Below are 20,245 nucleotides of genomic sequence, written 5' to 3'. Positions count from 1 at the left end.
TGCTGACAATAAAACAACAAAATACGGCCAATGCTGATTTTCCTTCCAATTCTGTCATAATATTAGTGCAACAACTATCAGATTGCTCCATGAAAATGTCATACTGCAACTTCTGTTAGTGAAAAACTGTGAAATTTGAATTGAATTTATTCCAGCATTCCTCACGCCATGTAGACTATGAATCCTTAAATTTTCAGTTCATTTTCTTCTTCTTCTTCTTCTTCTTCTGTTTTTGTAGTGTACCATATCTGTTTTTCTACCTCATACATATCTTACTATTCTTCTCTAACAAGTAAAGAAATTACAGACCTCTTGAAATATATTTGGAGAAGGTATGAGTGCATGGACAAGGACTTTCTAAGGAAAAAAGTATTCAGCAGTATATTGCAGAGTGAGCCTTGTTTCATTTCACTAAAAAAATTTTTCTACACATACTGTGCAAGCCACCACATCGTGCATTGCGGAGGGTACCTTGTACCACTGATAGTGGTTTCCTTTCCTATTCCACTTGCAAATGGAGTGAGGAGAAGTTCATTGATGGCAGTAAAATTGTTCTGCAGTCAGCTTCGAATGCAGGTTCTGTAAATTTTCTCAATAATGTTCCACGAAAAGAACATAGTCTTCCCTCCGGGGTTTCCCATTTGAGTTCATAAAGCATCACAGTAATACTTGCCTGTTAGCAAACCTAACGAATCGGGCAGCATGCCTCTGAAGTGCTTTGCTGTCTTCCTTCAAACCAAGCTTGTGGGGATCCCAAACACTCAAGCAGTACTCAAGATTGGGTCACACCAGTGTTCTATGGGCAGTCACTTTTATAGATGAGCTACACTTCCTAAAATTCTTCCAATAAATCAGAGTCCACCATTTACCTTCCCTATTACCATCCTTATGTGTTAGTTCTATTTCACATAACTTTGCAGCATTAGACCTAGGTACTTAACTGAAATGACTGTGTCAAACAGCACACTACTAACACTGTATGTAACCATTACATGATTGTTTTTCCTACTCATCTGCATTAACTTACATTTTTCTGTATTTAGAGCAAGCCGCCAGCTATAAATTCTGTCTAAGTCATCTTGTATCCTTCTACAGTCACTCAACGATGACACCATCTTGTACACCACAGCAAAATCAGCAAACAACCTGTCCATCAGGTCATTTCTGTATATAGAGAACAAGAGTGGTCCTGTCATACTTCCTTGTGGCAGTCCTAACAACACCTTCATCTCTGATGAACACTTGCTGTCAAGGGCAACATGCTAGGTTCTACTACTTAAGAAACCGAGCGAGGTGGCGCAGTGGTTAGCACACTGGACTCGCATTCGGGAGGATGACGGTTCAATCCTGCGTCCGGCCATCCTGATTTAGGTTTTCCGTGATTTCCCTAGATCACTTCAGGCAAATTCCGGGATGGTTCCTTTGAAAGGGCACGGCCGATTTCCTTCCCCATCCTTCCCTAATCCGAGCTTGTGCTCCATCTCTAATGACCTCGTTGTCGACGGGACGTTAAACACTAATTTCCTCCTACTACTTAAGAAGCCACTTGAATATCTGGGAACCAAATCTATGTGCTTGGACCTTCACTAACAGGCTGGAGAGGTGCACTATGTTAAGCACTTTCTGGAATTCTAGGAATATGGACTCCGTCTGTTACCCATCATCCATGATTCACAGGATATAACGTAAGGAAAGGGAAACCTGAGTTTCGCACAAGTGATGGTTCAAATGGCTCTGAGCACTATGGGACTCAACTGCTGAGGTCATTAGTCCCCTAGAACTTAGAACTAGTTAAACCTAACTAACCTAAGGACATCACAAACATCCATGCCCGAGGCAGGATTCGAACCTGCGACCGTAGCGGTCTTGCGGTTCCAGACTGCAGCGCCTTTAACCGCACGGCCACTTCGGCCGGCGCACAAGTGATGCTTTCTAAATCCATGCTTATTTGTGAACAGAAGCTTTTCTGTCTCAAGAAAATTTATTATGTTTGAATTCAGAATATGTTTAAGGATTGTGCAACTAATGGATGTTTAGGACATTCGTCTGTAATTTTGCAGGTCCATTCTTTTGCTCTTCTTATATACAGGAGTCACCCGCCTTTTCTTCCAGTCACTTAAGACTTTGCTCTGGATGAGAAATTCATGATAAATACAAGCTAGGTTATGGGCCAATGCCGTAGAGTAAAACCAAATTGGGATTCCATATGGACCTGGAAACATATTTGTTCTCAACTCTTTCAGTTGCTTTTCTGCGCCAGGGATGTCTCCTTAATGGGGCCTTTGTGAGAGTCAAACAATGGTATGTTTGTATTATCCTACTGTGTGAATGAGTTCTTAAACATGAAATTTAAAACTTCGTCTTTCATTTTGCCACACCACTGTGATCAACGAGCAACTGTATAGAAGCCTCTGACCTCTCAGTGATTTTACGTAGGACCAGAATTTTCTTGGGTTTTCAGCTAGATCTTTTGCTAAGGTACGATGCTGGCAGTTGTTGTGTGCTTCAATATTTTTACAAACACAAATTTCTACCAGTTTTTGCTTGTCTACATTTGCTTGTTCTTTTTGAATGAGCAGTGCAACAGTCTCTGCTTCCTCAGCATTTTTTGAATTTTGTTATTAAGCCACAGTGTGTCTTTTCCATCCTTAATTCATTTACTTGGCACATACCTCTTCAGAGCGTTATTTACATTGTGTGTGTGCTTTGCCCATAATTCCTCTGTGTTCATCATACTGGAACTAAATGATGTCATGTAATGTAAACAAATGCTTATCCGCTCTTTCTAGCAAAACTACTTTCATAGCCTTCTTGATGGATTCATTAACTTTAGTAACCATCTCACTATGATGACACCATGATCACTAATCCCTCTCTCTGTCAATAAGGTCAGGCCTGTTTGTTGCTACAAGGTCTAAAATATTTTCATTGCGTGTGAGCTGTCAAATTAGCTGCTCAAGACAGTTTTAGGAAAACAAAACTACTTCATGAGAGCGTCCATAGGTACCACCCACAATTACGTATGCAAACTGATGTGAACAGCTGGCTTTGGCATTTACCATTTATCACAGTGACCAGTGTACCACAGATTCATAATTTTGTGTTATTGTGTAACAGCTTAATCTTAAAAACTTTAAAAAAGTCAAGTCAAATTTTACTATTTTATGATAAATTTAGTTTGCAAATACATGCTTTAGTTTATCTTTTAATGCAACCTTGCCTTTTCAGGGTAAGAGTTGCCCATTACGGTAACAATGGGCAGCACCCAACAATTGTCACCCAGTCATCAGGAATTAAAAATATTGCACTGTTTAAGAATGAAGAGGTAAGGTATCATTTAATACATTTACATCTTGTAGTGCACTAACGATGGAAACTCCAGGTAGGAATGTAAACAATGTAGAAAAAGATACATTGCTACTTACTGTAAAGGTAACACACTTAGTTGTAGACAGGCACAATTGAAAAGACACACAAGCTTTCGGCCACAACCATCATTGGAAAAAGAGAGACACGCACCATTCATTCACACGAGCAACCACACTTCATGCACACGTGATTGCCAACTCTGGCCTCTTGGGCCAGAATGGAGTTATCACATGGGGTGGTAGCAGCAATCTGGAGGGGGTGGGGAATGGGAAGGGATAGCAGCTTACTGGTAGGGGAAGGGGGGAGTGCTGTGTGGCAGTGTGTGCAGAGACTAGAATGCCAACAGGCACAGTGCCAGGACATTGTGGGGCAGGGACGTGGGGGAAACAGAGCGAAAAAGGAGAGGAGCAGGGAAATATGGGTAGATGCATTGGTAGAGCGCTGCAAGCAAGGAGTGTAGGAGATGAGAATGGGAGGGAGGTGATAGGGCAGAGGGGGTGGAAACTGTTGGGTGGCAGATTTGGGGCCAGTATGTTACCGTGAGTAGAGACCGGGATAGTTACGGAGTCAGAGAATGTTAGTTCAGAAAAGCTGGTGGTAGAGGGCAGGATCCAGATGGTTTGCGTAGTGAAGCAGCCATTGAAATCAGGGATGTTATGTTTAGCTGCATGTTGTGCCACAGGATGGTCTACTTTGCTCGTAGCCACAGTTTGATGGTGGCTGTTCGTTCCGGTGGACAGCTGGTTGGTAGTCATAGCAGTATACAAAGCTGTGCAATGTTTGCAGCAGAGCTGGTAAATGACATGGCTGCTTTCACAGGTGGCCTGTGACAAGACTGGAATAGAAAGTGCTGTGTTCATGTATTGGGCAGGTATTGCACCTGGGTCTTCCACAAGGAGTTTGTATTGGGAATGGCATAGGGATGAACTAGGATGTTATGGAGATTGGGTGGGCAACAGAACACCCTGTTAGGTGGTGTGGGAAGGATCTCAGGTATGATGTCCCTCATTTCAGATCATGATGATAAGTAATCAAAGCCCTGGCACTGGATGTGGTTCAGTTATTCCAGTCAAAGGTGGTATTGGGTAATGAAGGGGGCACTCCTTTGTGACTAGTTCTTGGGGGTTGTGGGAGGATTGGGGGTGTGAGGGAAAATGGCACGGGAAATTTGTTTGTGGACTAGGTCTGTAGGATAGTGCCTGTCTGTGAAAATCTTGGTGAGACCCTCGGCATACTGAGCAAGGAAGTTCTTGTCACTACAAATACACTGTCCCCACATAGCCAGGCTATATGGAGGGCCTTTTTGGTGCGAAAGGGGTGACAGCTGTCAAAATGCAGGTACTGTTGATGGTTGGTGGGTTTAATATGGACAGAGGTGCAGATGCAGCCACCAGAGAGGATGTGGTCAATGTTTAGGATGGTGGCACGCTGGAGAAGGACCAGGTGAAGAGGGTGGGAGAGAAGGTGTTGAAGTAGTGGAGGAATCAGGATAGAGTATCTTGGCTGAGAGTCCACATCATGATGATGTCATCAGTTAACGTGAGCTAGACTAGAGGTTTGACGTTTTTGGGAGGCTGGGAAGGTCTCCTCTAGGTGGCCCTAAACTGGTTGGAATAAGAAAGTGCCATGTAGGTGCCCACAGCTGTAACGTGGATTTGTTTGTATACCTTCCCTTCGAAGGAAGAGTAGTTGTGGGTTAGGATAAAGTTCGTAAAGTGTATGAGGAATGAGGTGTGGAGTCTGAAGGATATTGGGAAAGTTAGTGTTCAATAGTGGCAAGACCATGGACGTGAAGGATGTTGGCATACAGGGAGGTGGTGTCAACAGTGATGAGTAGGAATCCAGGAGGTAAAGGGGTGAGGATGGTGGAGAGTCCATGAAGGAAGTGCTTGGGATCTTTGACGTGAGAGGCTAAATTATGGGCAGGCAGTTGGTTGTAGGTGTTGGTCAAATAGGGCCAAAAATCCTTCAGTTGGGCACAATAACCAGCCATAATGGAGTGTTGGTGTTGGGTTTGTGGGTTTTGGGGAGCAGGTAGAAGGTGGGTGTGCGGGGTTCATAGGGGTGTAGAGGGAAATAGATTCAGGGGAGAGGTTCTGGGAAGGACCCATGGCTTTATCACTATTGGACACTACCTTTCCCAATGTCCTTCAGCCTCGAAACCCACTACCTCATTCCTCACACACCTTTCTGACTTTATCCTAACCCACAAATACTTCTCTTTTGAAGTGAGGGTATACAAACAAATCAGTGAGATAGTCATGGGCACCCACATGGCACCCTCCTTCATCAAACTATTTATGGGCCATCCAGAGGAGACCTTCCTAGCCTCCCAAAACATCAAATCCCCAGCCTGATTCAGACTCATTGATGATATCTTCATGATCTGGACTCAGGGCCAAGACACCATACCCTCATTCTTTCACAACCTCAACACCTTCTCTCCCATCCACTTCAATTGGCACTCCTCAACCCTGTGTGCCTTGCTTCCTATACATTGACCTCCTCCTCTCTGATGGCTCCAATCCACACCTCTGTCTACATCAGGGCTTCACAACATACGAGCTCGCGGAGCAAGCTGTGAGCAGCAAGGCGCGATCACGGAGCAGCGCGAGCACGCTACCCCCACTACCGGACTAGAGCGGAGAGTGGGGAGAGTCACGTGGGGCACTAAACAGCTGCCGCCAGTCAATGTAAATCCGCGGCCACCTGCAGGGATATCACTCACGAATTATTACTGCGACAAATGAAACAAATAAAGGAGAATGTACACGTGCCACATAATTTTACTTAGTGTATGCATCTACATTCGTATTAATTTGTGAACTGTTACACAATAAAAGGTGTCACTGAAGTGTGGGATTCTCGGTTATCTTGTACTTTTTGCCCTTTACAATTGCGTCTATGTTCGAAGTAATGTTCTTGCGCATTGTAGGCGCAGCGAGCAGTTTAAATTTCGATCAGACAATGCGTTTCTCAGGCGCGTCTTGTTACTTTTCATTGCAGAGAACAGTTGTTCACAAACATACGTGGAACCGAACATTAATATTATTGTAGCCGCCAGTTTGTGCAAACGAGGAAATCTATCCTGAGGGAAGTGTCTGTAGAATTCCAAAATGTTTTTCTTCTTCTGAAATTTCTGTCACACTGCAGGTCAATAATTTCTAGTTGCAGCTCAGGACGAATCTCTTCAATATTTGCTGAATATGGAGAGGAGATCAGATCAAAATCACTGTCTAGTGCTGTCAGATCTTGAAAGCGTTGATCAAATTCTTCCTTATAGGCAACTAAACTATGTGAATAACATTCACAGTCTTTGTGAACATCTTGCATGGATGATAATTTAGGAAAATGAGCTAGATTTCCTGTTTCCAGCTGACTCACCCAAAGTGTAAATTTCATTTTAAAAGCTCGTATTCGATCTATGAAATGAGTAATTAGCAGATCTTTACCTTGTAGTGAAATGTTCAAAGCATTCAGATGGCTAGTTAAATCTGCTAAGGACGCGAGATCACAGTTCCATGAAGGCTCTTTCAATTCAGGAACACACACGTTATTTATTTCCATGAACATATCTATCTCATCTAATAGGCAAAAAAATCGATTTAATAATTCGCCATGACTAAGCCAGCGGACCTCGCTGTAATAAGGCAGGCTACCATACTGGCTTTCTACATCCTCAAGAAAGCTTTTAAATTGCCTGTGTTGTAGTCCATGCTTCCTTATATAATTGGTTGTATGAACAACAACACTCATCACATTTTTTAGAGTGATACTCTTTGCACATAAGTTTTCCTGGTGGATCACACACTGAACGCCCCTTATTTTATTCGGCACGGTCAGTTTTTGCATTTTCTCCTTCAACAGCGCAACGAAACCTGATTTGTTCCCTGTCATCGCTGGTGCACCGTCTGTAGACACTGAAACTAAAGAATTCCACGACAATCCTATATTTTCAACACTTTCTTCAACACTACATAAAATATCACCTCCGGTTGTAGTGTTCTTCATGGCTACTACATCGAGGAGCTCCTCCCTCACCTGAAGATCTCTATTAACACCTCTAATAAATATGGCAAGCTGCACTGTTCCAGTGATATCAACACTTTCATCCAGAGCTAGAGAATACGCCATAAAATCTTTACAGATATTTACAAGATGGCTATGGACGTCGTCTGCCATGTCCTGTATGTGACGCATAATGGTCATGTTAGATAATGGCACAATCCGAAACTGTTCAACTTGAGATGGACACAAATGTTCCGCTGCAACTACCAAACATTCTTTTATTAAATCACCATCAGTGAAGGGGCGCAGGGATTTTGCTAAAAGCAAAGCAATTTTGTAGCTCACTCTGAGAGCTGCCTCAGTTGATTTTTCTTCGTCGTCCAGATCTTCTTCGGATAGCTTCTTTTTAAGTTTAATAACTTCCCGTGCATGATCTGGTCCATCACATTTTCCTCTTCCGTAGTCTTTCGCGTGGTACGACATATAATGTCGCTGCAAATTAAATTTCCTAAAAGAATTCAGCGTTTTGTGACATGCTAAACATTTTGCAACACCATCTTTTTCTGTAAACAGATACAATTCCTCCCAGTGGGGGTTCAACTGCGAAAGCATGGTTGGGGTTACACAACGGCGACTTGACATGATTCTTAACCAGCGAAGTGACTGTTAGAGCTGATCGTAGTACTTTAAACATTACACAGTCGGCGCGAAATTCAATAGGCACGCTGCAGCCCTATTCAAACGTGCGCGCGCATTTCCCCTCCCTCCCCTCCCTCCCTACTCCGTGACCTTGCACCTGCTCGCGAGCACGGGCCTGAGCAGATGCGAGTACTCGCGCTCAAAACCGGCCAGTTGTTAAGCCCTGGTCTACATTAAACCCACCAACCATCTGCATTTTGACAGCTGTCATCCCTTTCACACCGAAAAATTCCTCCCACACAGCCTGGCTACCCGGGAATGGCTCATCTGGACTGACAATTACTCCCTTGCCCAAAATGCTGAGAGTCTCTCCAAGACCTTCACAGACAGGCACCATCTCCCAGACCCAGTCCAGAAACAGATTACCCACACTATTTCCCGTCACACCCTCAATCCTCCCACCACCCCCGAGAACCAGCTGCAAAGGAGTGCCCCCTTTGTTAACCAACACCACCTCCACCTGGAACAACTCAACCACATACTTTGCCAGAGCTTTGATTACCTAGCATCATGCCCTAAAATGAGGGACATCCTATCTGAGATTTTTCCCACCCCACTTAAAATGGTGTCCTGTCACTCATACAACCTCCATAACATCCTAGTCCATCCCTATGCCAATCCCAACCACAACCACTTGCCACAAGGATCATATCCCTGTGGAAGTTCCACGTGCAAGACCTGCCCAACCCATTCACTCAGCACTTCCTATTCCAGTCCTGTCACAGGTTTATCGTACATCATCAGGGGCCAGGCCTCCTGTGAAAGCAGCCATGTCATTTACCAGCTCTGCCACAAACATTGCACAGCTTTGTATATTGCTATGACTACCAACCAACTGTCCGCCAGGATGAACAGCCACCACCTAACTGTGGCTAAGGCAAAGTAGACCATCCTGTGGCACAACATGCATATAACATGACATCCCTGATTTCACTGGGTGCTTCACTAGTCAAGCCATCTGGACCCTTCCCTCTACCACCAGCTTTTCTGAACTGCACAGATGGATATTATCCTTGCAACACATTCTCTGCCTCCTCAATCATCCCGGTCTCAACCCATGGTAGCATACTGTCCCCACACCCACCACCCACCACTAAGTTTTAATAAAGAAATACATATCATGACATATACTATAGGAATTCTAAATGCCCATGTAAGTTAACTGCACTCCCCCCTCCCCCATCAATGGTGATGCCTCATGCCTCTAGCCTTCTTGCTGTGACAATCTGAGGACTTGGTAGGAGGAGAAGATGGTGGCTGTGGTGCCACAGGAGAAGCCATGACTGGCCAAATGGTGCCTACAATGTAGAGGTTGGGTGGCAGGGCCCCTGATTTAGGTGTAGGGCAGTCATCGATTGTCGTAGTATCAGATGACGAGTCCCTTTTCATATTAGCCCAAATAGTCAATGGGGAAAAGAATTAGAATAGTCTCCCAGGGAGACTGTAGTTTGCCACTACACTTTCCTTTGGGCAGGTACCACAGCCGTACAAAATTTCTGAAACTACAACATGCTTGCCTGTGACTGTAATTATTGTTTATTTACCACTGCTGGCCAATTTCTTCTTCTTCTTCTTCTTCTTCTTCTTCTTCTTACCCCCCTCCCCCTAATCATATTGTGGTGACCGGATAGCTTGGTAGCTTATCTTCTTCCGTATCTAATACCATGACCGATAGTGGAAGATGAACAATTATTACAGCTGAAGTTTTATATGTCACTTCATAATAATGTCATGGAAAGTTCAAATGTACAATGCCCACAACTTACAGCCAACATGACTGGTGACACTTAAACTGCATACAGAAAAATAAATAAGAACAAGAGTGTAATATTTATTCTGAGGTACTTTCTTTGCACTCTATGAGAAAAAAAATTGGAATAAGAGTGTAAAATTTCCATAAGCACAAAGCCACAAAAGATTCAAAATGCTTGTGACAAGAGAAGGAAAACAATGAAATACAGCCAGAAAAACATAACAAAAGTGAAACAATCTTTATTGTCTGGTTTCCAGCACGTGAGAAAACTGATGTACATTTACATATATTTTTACTATGTTTCAAGTGATGGAATGTTACATATTTGAGTGGAAAATAATTACCAAATGAAAGTACAATCAAATAAAGATAGAAAATTTTGAAATTCATTGTGCTGCATAAAAATCTGCTGTGACTGCATAATTGAAATTTGTCAATATCAAACTAGTATTGAGGTGCACACACATCTTCAGTGGCATCTCGATACTAGTTGGGTACTGACAAATAAAGTTCAGTTATAGGAGTGTTTATGCCTCACAATGAAATTCAAAGAATGTGTTGCGGAGGGATTACTTCCACACAAACAAAGAAAAAATTATGGGTTAGCAAGTGAGAGAAAACAAAGGCATCACATGAATAGCTGATGCACATACTAACTTTTGAAATCTGAAATTTCGTCATATGGCAATAGAAAAGAAAAATTATATAAAACAATTTTCCACCTACAATTTTGTAATGTAGTATTGTTGAGAGAGCAGAAAACCATTTTGTACAAAAGTGAATCAGGTGTCAAGGGTACAGTCATCACTTTGCACTGTATATTCTGTGAAAGGTACCCTGTGATAACTGTTTACATTCATCCTCACCAACAGCTTTCATCAGGCAATAATAGGACACATGTTCATGGCAACATACCTTGTTTCTCAGCTAAGAGAAAATTCAATAAAATTAGCACCTTCCATACAGTTTTCACCACCATCATCAGGATTGAAATTATTGACTGATGTGATCATCACAGTATTTCTTTTTATGTATGAAGCAGCAGCTTTCTGGGTGGGAGCCTAAATTATACATGGGTGGGAACGTAGATAGGTCTGTCCAGCTATAAGGCACACAGGGTCATCTTTTTACATTTTATTTTGTGCTCATCCTCTGGACAGTGTTTCACGACGGTGAAACTGCAAAGATGGCCATGGTGGTACATAGTCTGGAGATTGGACACTAAATAAAATTTGGAAAGGCATGAATGTTGGCTCACACATCAGCTTATCAGGGTTGATACTATAAAAGAGGCACTGGAGATTCAGAGTAGTGGTAAAGAGGGTAGTGGTAACCTCACACTCCATGATGATAACTGGATCTATGACAGGGGACACTGCTGCACACAGCCTGACTCACATTTCTGTGCATGCATAATCCTTTGCCTATAAAAAGACGACATGGTGCTAATCCCAATAATCAGTGAGTCATTTTAATGACAGTTGTTGAAAGCTAGATTATTTTATTTGATATGAAGTGACTTGCACATCAAGAGGATATTTTCTATTTTTGGAATGTTACAGGGATATGAACCATATGGCAAGCAGGTGGAATGAGGTGGTTTTGCAGTGTGAGATATCATAAGAGTGTGAACCATGTGGCAAGGAGTTGGGATGGGGATGGTCTAGGTTCTGGTCAAGATGTTGAATTGCTATTTGGGGTGCTAATAGAAGAGTTCTATGTGGGATGAGTCTTTCTTGGGAAAATAACTCCAGAAAATCATAGTCTTTGCAGATTATTTTGTTGTTGTGCATTCTGTAATAATTGTAGATATAGTGGAAACAACCGCAATGCAGCAAAGTGTATTTTATTGATGGTACATACTGCATTCTGTGCCAGCACGGCATGGCATGTTGATTGTCAGAATGCCTGTCAACAGCTCTAACCCTTTCCTCACGACATTGTGAATTTTATTTTCCACTCTGATGGCAAGCCTCATTTGACAAGAAGTTTTGTATTGTGTTGCTTATGTACATATATTTAAATGAAAGTGCACTTTTTGTTATAATATGTATCCTAATTGTTGGTCAGTGGCCTCACTGTCGGAGATTTGACATTTTACCTGATTCCTGATATTCATGGTACACTCGTGAAATGGTCGTAGGGGAAAATTCCCACTTTATCGCTACCTCGGTGATGCTGTGTCCTATCACTCATGCGCCGATTATAACACCACATTCCAACTCATTTAAATATTGATAACCTGCCATTCTAGGTGCAGTAAGCGATCTAACAACTGCGCCAGACACTTTGCATCCTGCCTGTTTACATATCTCTGTATTTGAATATGCATGCCTATAGCAGTTTCTTTGGCACTTCAGTGTATTTTCCATACAATTTGACATCATTTTGCATGTATGATTGGCTGATTTGTCTTCATTTGTCGCCGGCAGTGGTTGGTGTGGTGTGCTGTGCTGTGCCTGTGCCTGTACCTGCTCTGTGCTGTGCTGTGTGCTTTCTGCCTGAATTCCAACAAAGCCTGGTATTGTTGCCCCTGTCCTGTGTTGTGTGCCAATGTGGCATGTATGACAGACCATTAGAACAGTCACCGAGAGCCATAAGGACCATTGACAAGGCACCTAAGTGAAACAGCTAAGTGTATTAGATGCTTTAAGGTACAGCTGTGAATGTCAAAGGAGGTGAACTTGGTTTTGGACAGGAGTGTGTCACGAACACCACCTTTGTTTGGTTGGAATCCAGGCAGAGAGCACACATGTGAGCACCCACAGCACCTACAGAGATGACCTGGCCAACTGATAAAATATTGTAAGCAAAAAATAGAATCATTAACCCTTCTGGAAATCCAAAAACATTCTATAAATCAGTCTTGCTGAGAAATTTTCTAAAATCACAGATCTCACATAGAATCAGTCAAATGAAAGGGAGCTCATTTATCACTGACAATTTTTACAGGTTATAACTATGTTCCATATATAGACTCAGGTTCAGATAGTTGGCTTTTGTGATACTGCTCTGTCAATTAAGCTATTAGTACATACTTCATTTGCTGGCTTAAAGTTTCAGTCTGCCGTTAAGGCTGTTACAGTTACAGTCAGTGCAGAGTACTCTTCATCAGTCTGCATGGCTAACACATTTGGGAGAAAGGACTCTTGTGAGATAAGTGCGTCCAAAAGCTATTCATAAGATTTTAAAAATCACCTCAAAAAATAGTTATGTAATTAATTTTTTATTTGCAGTCATGGTACACACTGAAATCATCACAACACAGTACTTTCCTAAATAAAATGGCGCAACCCATAAGCAAAGATGAGTGTCGTGCAGTAATATATATATATTTTTTTTCTTTCCTGGTAGCAGTGAAAATGTTGCAGCTTTGTCAGACCAATCCAAATGACTTCCTTAGAGGTTTGTATTGGCCTGACACATCTGCAACATTTCTGCTGCTACCAAAAATGAATTACTGCATGATACTTCACTTTTCAGTGGGCTGTGCTATTTTGTTTTGGCTCCTCTACTGGCATGCTACTGTGCTGTGGTGCAGGGATATAACAGCAAACAAACCAAACATACAAAAAATTAATTACATAACCCTAGTTTTTGGGTTTGGTAATTAGAACTTAATGAGTGAACACTGTGCTGAAGAGTGAAAGTTTCAATGCAGAAATCAAATGTAGGCTTTTTATAAAAACTGTTCTCTCTCCCGTCGAACTTTGATGGTACTTGAAAGGATAAATCTGGATTCAGATACCAGTCTGGAGAACAGAGTAATCTCTTAGGCAAGTCGGTTTCAATGAACTCTTTGCTGGAAAGTCAAAATTAAAATTTCGGTGCAGAAGTCTTTTAGAAATTCCATTAAAAAATAAGAAAGCCCATAAAATAAAATAAAAAAGTATTGGAGACTTCTTATGTTAACAAAACGAAGTGAAGCCATCAGTGCCCCAAGGCTGTTTTCATCATTGTAGTACTGTATTAAACAATGTTCTATGAGAACAGTGCATGACAAAAAATTAATATACTTCATTGGCACAAATCTGTTGTGCAACACTCTTATTTGAGAAACCGTCATTGAATTGCCCATATTAATTTCGGAAGCAAATTATGTTATTCTTACTGGAATAATAGTTGAGGAAGGCATTATGACAAGTTGTAATTTTGTGTCGGAATGGGCCTCAATTTTGGAACACTGCATTCCATTCACTGTAGCTCTTCAGAGAGTGTCACGTGGATCAGCTCAAATCGTCGCCCTGTCAGAGTGCCTCTCTTGCTCTATTTATGCTAACCCTGTAGGTTGCCATGCCATCGTTAGGAGAAAGAAGACAACAGAGAATTAGTTAAAGGTTGTTTCACAGAATTTGTGTATTGTTATACCAAATGGCTGAACTAGTTGTTGTACATGATGACTCTTGAACACAAGTTAGTATGAGGGTCGTTCAGTAAATAATGCCCTACAATTTTTCTCTCATAACACATTTATTATTAAGAGTTAGAATTTGTGACAGTATCAGTTAACATTTCATTCACATGTTTTACTTTTCTACATCTTATCCATCATGTTTTATGGCCTTGTGCCAGTATTGTGTGAGAGCATGTATTCCCTCTCTTCATTGGCCTCAAGCTGCTGCAACAGTTAAATTTAAATAGCTCTCTCCCTCTCCCTTCCCCACTCCCTCCCTCCCTCTCCCTCCCTCTCCCTCCCTCCCTCCGTCCCCCTCCCTCTCCCTCCCTCCGTCCACCTCCCTCTCCCCCTCCCCCCTCCTCCCCTCCACCTTTCTTGCACATGTACTTCCAATGCTCATTGATAGCTGTAGAGAGTTGTAAGCACGCACCAGTCTGCACTAATAATGGCATCTTCACCATGTCAGGGGCAGTGGCTCTAACACTATGTCCTGAGTGTGGCTGTTTATGAAGTTTAGTTTCTGCAGTTCCCTTGTGCCTTATCTCTCTTCATTCATTGTTCAATAGCACTCCTATCGGCTGCATTATTACCATAAACTGCGCACAAACATTTATGGATGTTCACCAAGGTTTCTTTTTCCACAACTAGTAATTCAATTACAGCACAGTGCTTGTAACAAGTGTCTTGATTAGATGCCATTTTTGAGGTTCACTACAGCTTTGGCAACTGTAGGAATTGTTAGAAACTCTGCACACATGCAGAAGAAACATCAGATTTAAAGCCCCTAAAATGGTTTTCCTGTATACATTAATAGCTGGAAAAGGGCAGATAGGGCATTATTTATTGAATGACCCTAGCATTCTGCCACTGTGTCATACTCATTAGAATTTATAGTCATAGCACTTCACATTATATGTTATTCATCAGTTGTTCATAATCAACAACAATAAGAGTTTTCATTTCTCCTTTCTGTTATAGGTTGTAATAATGTGCCTTAGCAAGAAACTGAACTTCCCTCTAATGGTATCAGTGAACATGATTTCTGTGAAGCCTTCACATGTCATTCTGCCTAATACTATGGAGAACAAAAGTATACAGTGTCCAGACATGATCTCTGATGATGCAGCACTAGACCAGGATGTAGTGGAGAATTTGATGTCAGAGAGCTTAGAACATATTTATACATCTTCCTGTATTACAAGCCGGGGAGATGGGATGTAATGGTACGCATATCTTTGACAAATATATAAAAGTATTTACATACAATTTAAGCTCTCAGTGCTGCAATTGATTGCATGAAGACAGAAAAAAATGTTGTACAAGTACTGTGTTCCAGCTGTGAAACAGTTGCAGCATTTTTCTATTATTACTATTATTGTTGTTGCTTGTAAGAAAATTGTAAAATAACACAAAAGCGTACTAAAATATATTTATTTATTGTAGTTTGTGTGACTAAACTTCATGTACCCATTCTATTTATTTAACTCTTTATTTTGTATTTCATATTTATTTGGGAACTATATAATTGTGAAGAATTGTGCTGTGTTACTATTACTGTTTCACAACTGAAGTTACCTTTTTATTATTTATTCCAATGGATAATATGGTGCTAGGTTCAAAAAATGTTGTCACATTTATTTCTTTTTTCCATTCATAGAATTGGCATTTTGGCTGTATTTATCTGTTCATATGAGAATTCCTTTGAAGGTTAAGATTATGGAATCACTATACATGTCATGTGTCTTATGCTTAGAGAGATAGGTATTGTTTGACAAATTTAGTTCCTTAATATATCAATGCAATTACAATGTTAATTAGATTGTGTACTTATATCCCCACTGAAAGTGTTACAGAGTCTTAGAAACACACTTATCATTTGCTGTCAAATGTATATGTACATATTTACATAGTCATGGGATCATATTCATGTATTTACTCATGGAGCTTATTGGTTTTAAAACTGTTTAACATCTAGATTAAGACTGTTTAACTTAAGACATGGCATAGCATTCATATCTGGTGCTGTATAGTAGACTATGCTTTTTAATTAAATGTGCTGTTTGTTCATAGTGAAATGAATGCTATGTTAAAGGGACAATTCCAAAAATCAGATTTTGGAGAGAGTGTCTGATACAAAGAGTTTTACATCAACTTTACAGAGACTGAGTGTATATTGTCATCATTCCATGTACGTGACATCACATTGAAATTGTATATCTCTATGCTTAGTGCATGCATGCTAAAATAGTGGAATAGCCATTTGAACATATTATATGCATGAAATGCACACAAAAAAACTGGGCAAGAAACTTTCATGTTATTTATTTACTGATATTTATTTGATATTTATAGAACAAAGTGACATACCTCATTTTTTGGCAAATGTAATTATTGAATTAAATAATGTTGAGAGATTTATCATACCATAAGAACTGCCTGTGATTATTCATCTCACTGTCTTGTGATCCTCTCCTCTCTGCCCCTTTCTAATTTATGACTGTTGGCAATTATGCTTAATCAGTGAGCACTTCATTATGCCCTTTACATTTTGAGCAAATCTATGGCAGGGCAAAGCACATATTGTTAATTACATCCAGTTGTTAAAAGGAACGTATCATACATCTCTTTCTTACAGGTGTTCACATTAAATGAAGCTGCAATGGAAACTTCACAATGAATAACATATATTTCACATCTGTGAAACTTCTAAGCATCACTTGATAGCCAAATGATTGCATGATATGTTATTTAAACTTTGTTTGCTTTAGTATGAGCCACTGGACAATTTATTTTCTGCTTTTTTGCTAGAATTTGAATTACTTTTAGAGTGACGGGCATATTTTTGTTCTTTAATATTGCAGATATTCTCTGTGGTGCAAGCTGTTTCCATAATAATCAAGTGATTGCTGATCTGTGATTTTTTACAAGTTGTTATTTTCTGAGGTTGTGGTCATATTTATGTTCTATATTTCTTAGACAGCTGTATATTGCATTGTAGCAAAATGCACAATACAATGTATATTTGTATAAATATTCGTATGAACATGTGCAAAAATACAAAAATCCACTTCTGTGGAATGATGAATTTTCTGTTAAGTGCAAAGCTTGAGAATAACAGACCAAAGAAAATATGTGGCAGTCATATTTTATTTGTGGTAACTATGCTTTTACTGTAGTATATGTAATCTGTTTGAAGTCAAATTAACTATGTATTGCTTCAAAAAGATGAAAAAAGAAAAGTCTCACAACTCATTTATGTTTTTGTCAGATGAGGGTAACTTATCTGCTTATGTTCGGTTGTACTATATATGAACACTTTCATACAAAAAATAGGAAAAAAACTGTTACATATTGCAAACTATTATGAGACAATGTTAAATATGTAAATCGACCTTAACTTTACACACAAGGCAGCTGAAACAAGTTACCTGACTATTACTCTTGTTTCAATATACAGAAGTCTGATGCACAGATTGACACTTATATTTACTTGTAACTTGCTCAGATGGAATCAAATTCAGAAATTTGCATCTTTAGTGATTTTGTTTGACTGGCATATTTCTATGATGCCAAAAAAACAAAATTTACCAAGGATACAAGTACAGTAACTTGAGAAACCTTTTCTTACTACATTTGTGCATCTGTTAGCCCTGGTGCATTTGCCCTGGTGCATTTGCTTCTGTCTTAGCAATTTACTAAAAAGTTTTCTTCTTTTATCTAGACATTTTAATGATTTTCTATATATGTGTGTTCCAAAAAAAGTAGTTATAACATCTAGTTTTAAGGAAGCTGCTGCTCATAATTGTACTGAAGTATAACTAAAGTCATGATTTTCTGCTAAGTATAGAACAGAGATTCCTTCATCCATCTCAGGAGAGGACAGGCTAAAGGAAATGACAGTAATCAGAAATTAATGAGATAATCTGAATAAAGGGGATCAACAAATGTGGGGGAAATCACAAATGAAAGTCTACCAACAGATGAGACCTAGAAGTTGAAGTGACGGCTGACAACTCCAAGAAGAGAAAAGTAGACTGAAATTAGAAGCATTGGTGAGCCAAAAATGGACAGCGTAGGAAACAAATGGAAACCGTGAACCTTCACCCCATTTCACCATTCTGACTCAGTAATATTGAAGTTTCATTTTGGTGGTTATTTTACTGATAGACAGTGGTTTTCTTAAGTTAGAATCTCTATTGCGTGGCTGACAGGGAAAAGAAAGAAGTGGGAACAGTTGAGGCAGTAATTTCTTTTTAGTAATCATGTTCCCTTAAGTTATTCTTAAATAACTGAAAACAGGTCAACTAAGGTCCACATCAAAAGAACTATTTATTTCCCATTTCCTGCACCCGTCTCTAAAACTCTTTTCTTCTCATAATAAGCTTGTTTTGTCTTACTCAGATCATTTGACTCCAGTTGTTTTTCTGTTTGTTTTGTGTTTCTGAAACTTTTGAATTTAATGGCTTCTAGTCTGAAGTAGTCTATGTTGAGTAAGGCCTTCTCTGCAATCTGAATTTCTTCTGATTCCCTTTTTGTTTTGCCTTTCCATCCTTTTCTTTCATCCTCTGTAGAGTGTAACCGTCTTTTCCCTGATCTCATCTGTTGTTTTAGGGCACAATGAGTATATTTCCTTATTTGTTCTCAAAACTCAATTTCCATGTTTGTTCTTGATTGCACCTAATATTTTTTGCAAGATTCCCCTTTCTTTTCTATATCTTCTAGTGGCGTATTTCATCCAAACAATAGTGATGTTTTCAAGCTGTAGACAACTTTCGTTTTACTACTGTATTATAATGTCTTAATTTAACCTCTTTAGAAAAACATTTTTTTATCCTACAGGTTTCTTGCTTTCATGTATGCCCTTTTATTTTTTTTTCAATTCCAATTTTAATTGCTTCTTTTCATTTCTTCTGTTTATATTATCACCCAGATATTTAAAGTTATCTGTTTTCTTGATATTGCTGTACTTGGTTTTTAAAATTCTTGATGAGTTACTTTCATTGGTCATGTATTCTGTCTTTTCAAAAGGTATTTGCAGACTTCCCTTTTCAGCTGTCACCTTATGAGCTCTAATCGTCCTTTTTTTCGTGTATTATCATCATTATGAGAGTGTGTGCAGTGGCCAACCAATTTATTGCTTCTCTCGGTCTACCCAGCTTTATGTAATTATTAACTTTTTGTTTTTATTCCTTTATTTTCCACTCCCTTATTAACTTTTACCATCAAAAAGTTGGATAATCATGGTGACAAACTGTGTGCTTGCCTCACTACTGATACAATTTGAAAGGTACTAGAAGTTGTTCCAAGAAATTTAACTTGTTTAAGTTTGCTTATATACTTCTGTAGTTTTCTTATCTACTGCAAATTCCTTCAGGGTTTTGAGTAGTAGTTGCTGTTTATCGAATCGTCAATCTTTTTAAAATCAACAAATATTAGCATTATCTTTTTATTTTGTATTTGCATGTACCTAATTATTTGTTTAAGGTTTAGAATTTTCCCTGGACAGGATCTGCTACTTCTAAATCCAGTTGGATACCCTCCAATTTGTTTGTCTAATTGAGGATTTAATATGTTCAGAAGAGCTGCCAATAAGATTTTGTTTTCTAAGGGCAGAAATAAAATTTGTGTCTGTAAATATTGATATTTTTGGTCCCCCTTTTTATGAAATGGGTGCAGGGCCAGTTAGAGAACGTTTTTCCACACAAGCGACTTCCCTTTTGGCACCTTCCCCCTTTTTCCTTGAACATTTTAGTCCAAGTCATCTTATGCTACTAATTGTGGTGTGCACCGTGTACAGCATGGCACCACCACTACTAATTGTAATATACCCTATATATAAATCTTACAGTTAGGGAACCCCTCTCAGCTTGGTGCCCCCCAAGCAGTAGTTTGTGTCAATTGGGCCTTTAACCAGTCCTGAGTGGATGAATTAACAAAACTGTACAGTTTCCTAGAGCTGGTGTACCAGATCTTATATGGTTTTCCTTTTGTAATTGTGAGACTTAGATCTCCATTCACTT

General features: G+C 39.8%; 1 protein-coding gene across 3 annotated transcripts in view; it reads left to right on the top strand.

Moving 5' to 3' along the window:
• Positions 1–17,198, top strand: part of LOC126249698 (protein germ cell-less) — a 123,724-nt gene extending 106,526 nt beyond the window's left edge. The window contains exons 9-11 of one of the 3 annotated variants that reach the window (XM_049951386.1): positions 3,229–3,325; positions 15,204–15,448; positions 17,087–17,198. In XM_049951386.1, coding sequence (XP_049807343.1) covers positions 3,229–3,325; positions 15,204–15,446 — 340 coding nt within the window. In that variant the 3' untranslated portion in view covers positions 15,447–15,448; positions 17,087–17,198. The other 2 variants (XM_049951394.1, XM_049951379.1) reach the window with 2 other exon arrangements.
• The last annotated feature ends 3,047 nt before the right edge of the window (positions 17,199–20,245 follow it).

This window comes from Schistocerca nitens, chromosome 1 (assembly GCF_023898315.1).
Source record: "Schistocerca nitens isolate TAMUIC-IGC-003100 chromosome 1, iqSchNite1.1, whole genome shotgun sequence".
In the NCBI taxonomy this organism is placed as follows: Eukaryota; Metazoa; Arthropoda; class Insecta; order Orthoptera; family Acrididae; genus Schistocerca; species Schistocerca nitens.
This window is presented reverse-complemented; position numbering and strand designations above follow the sequence as displayed.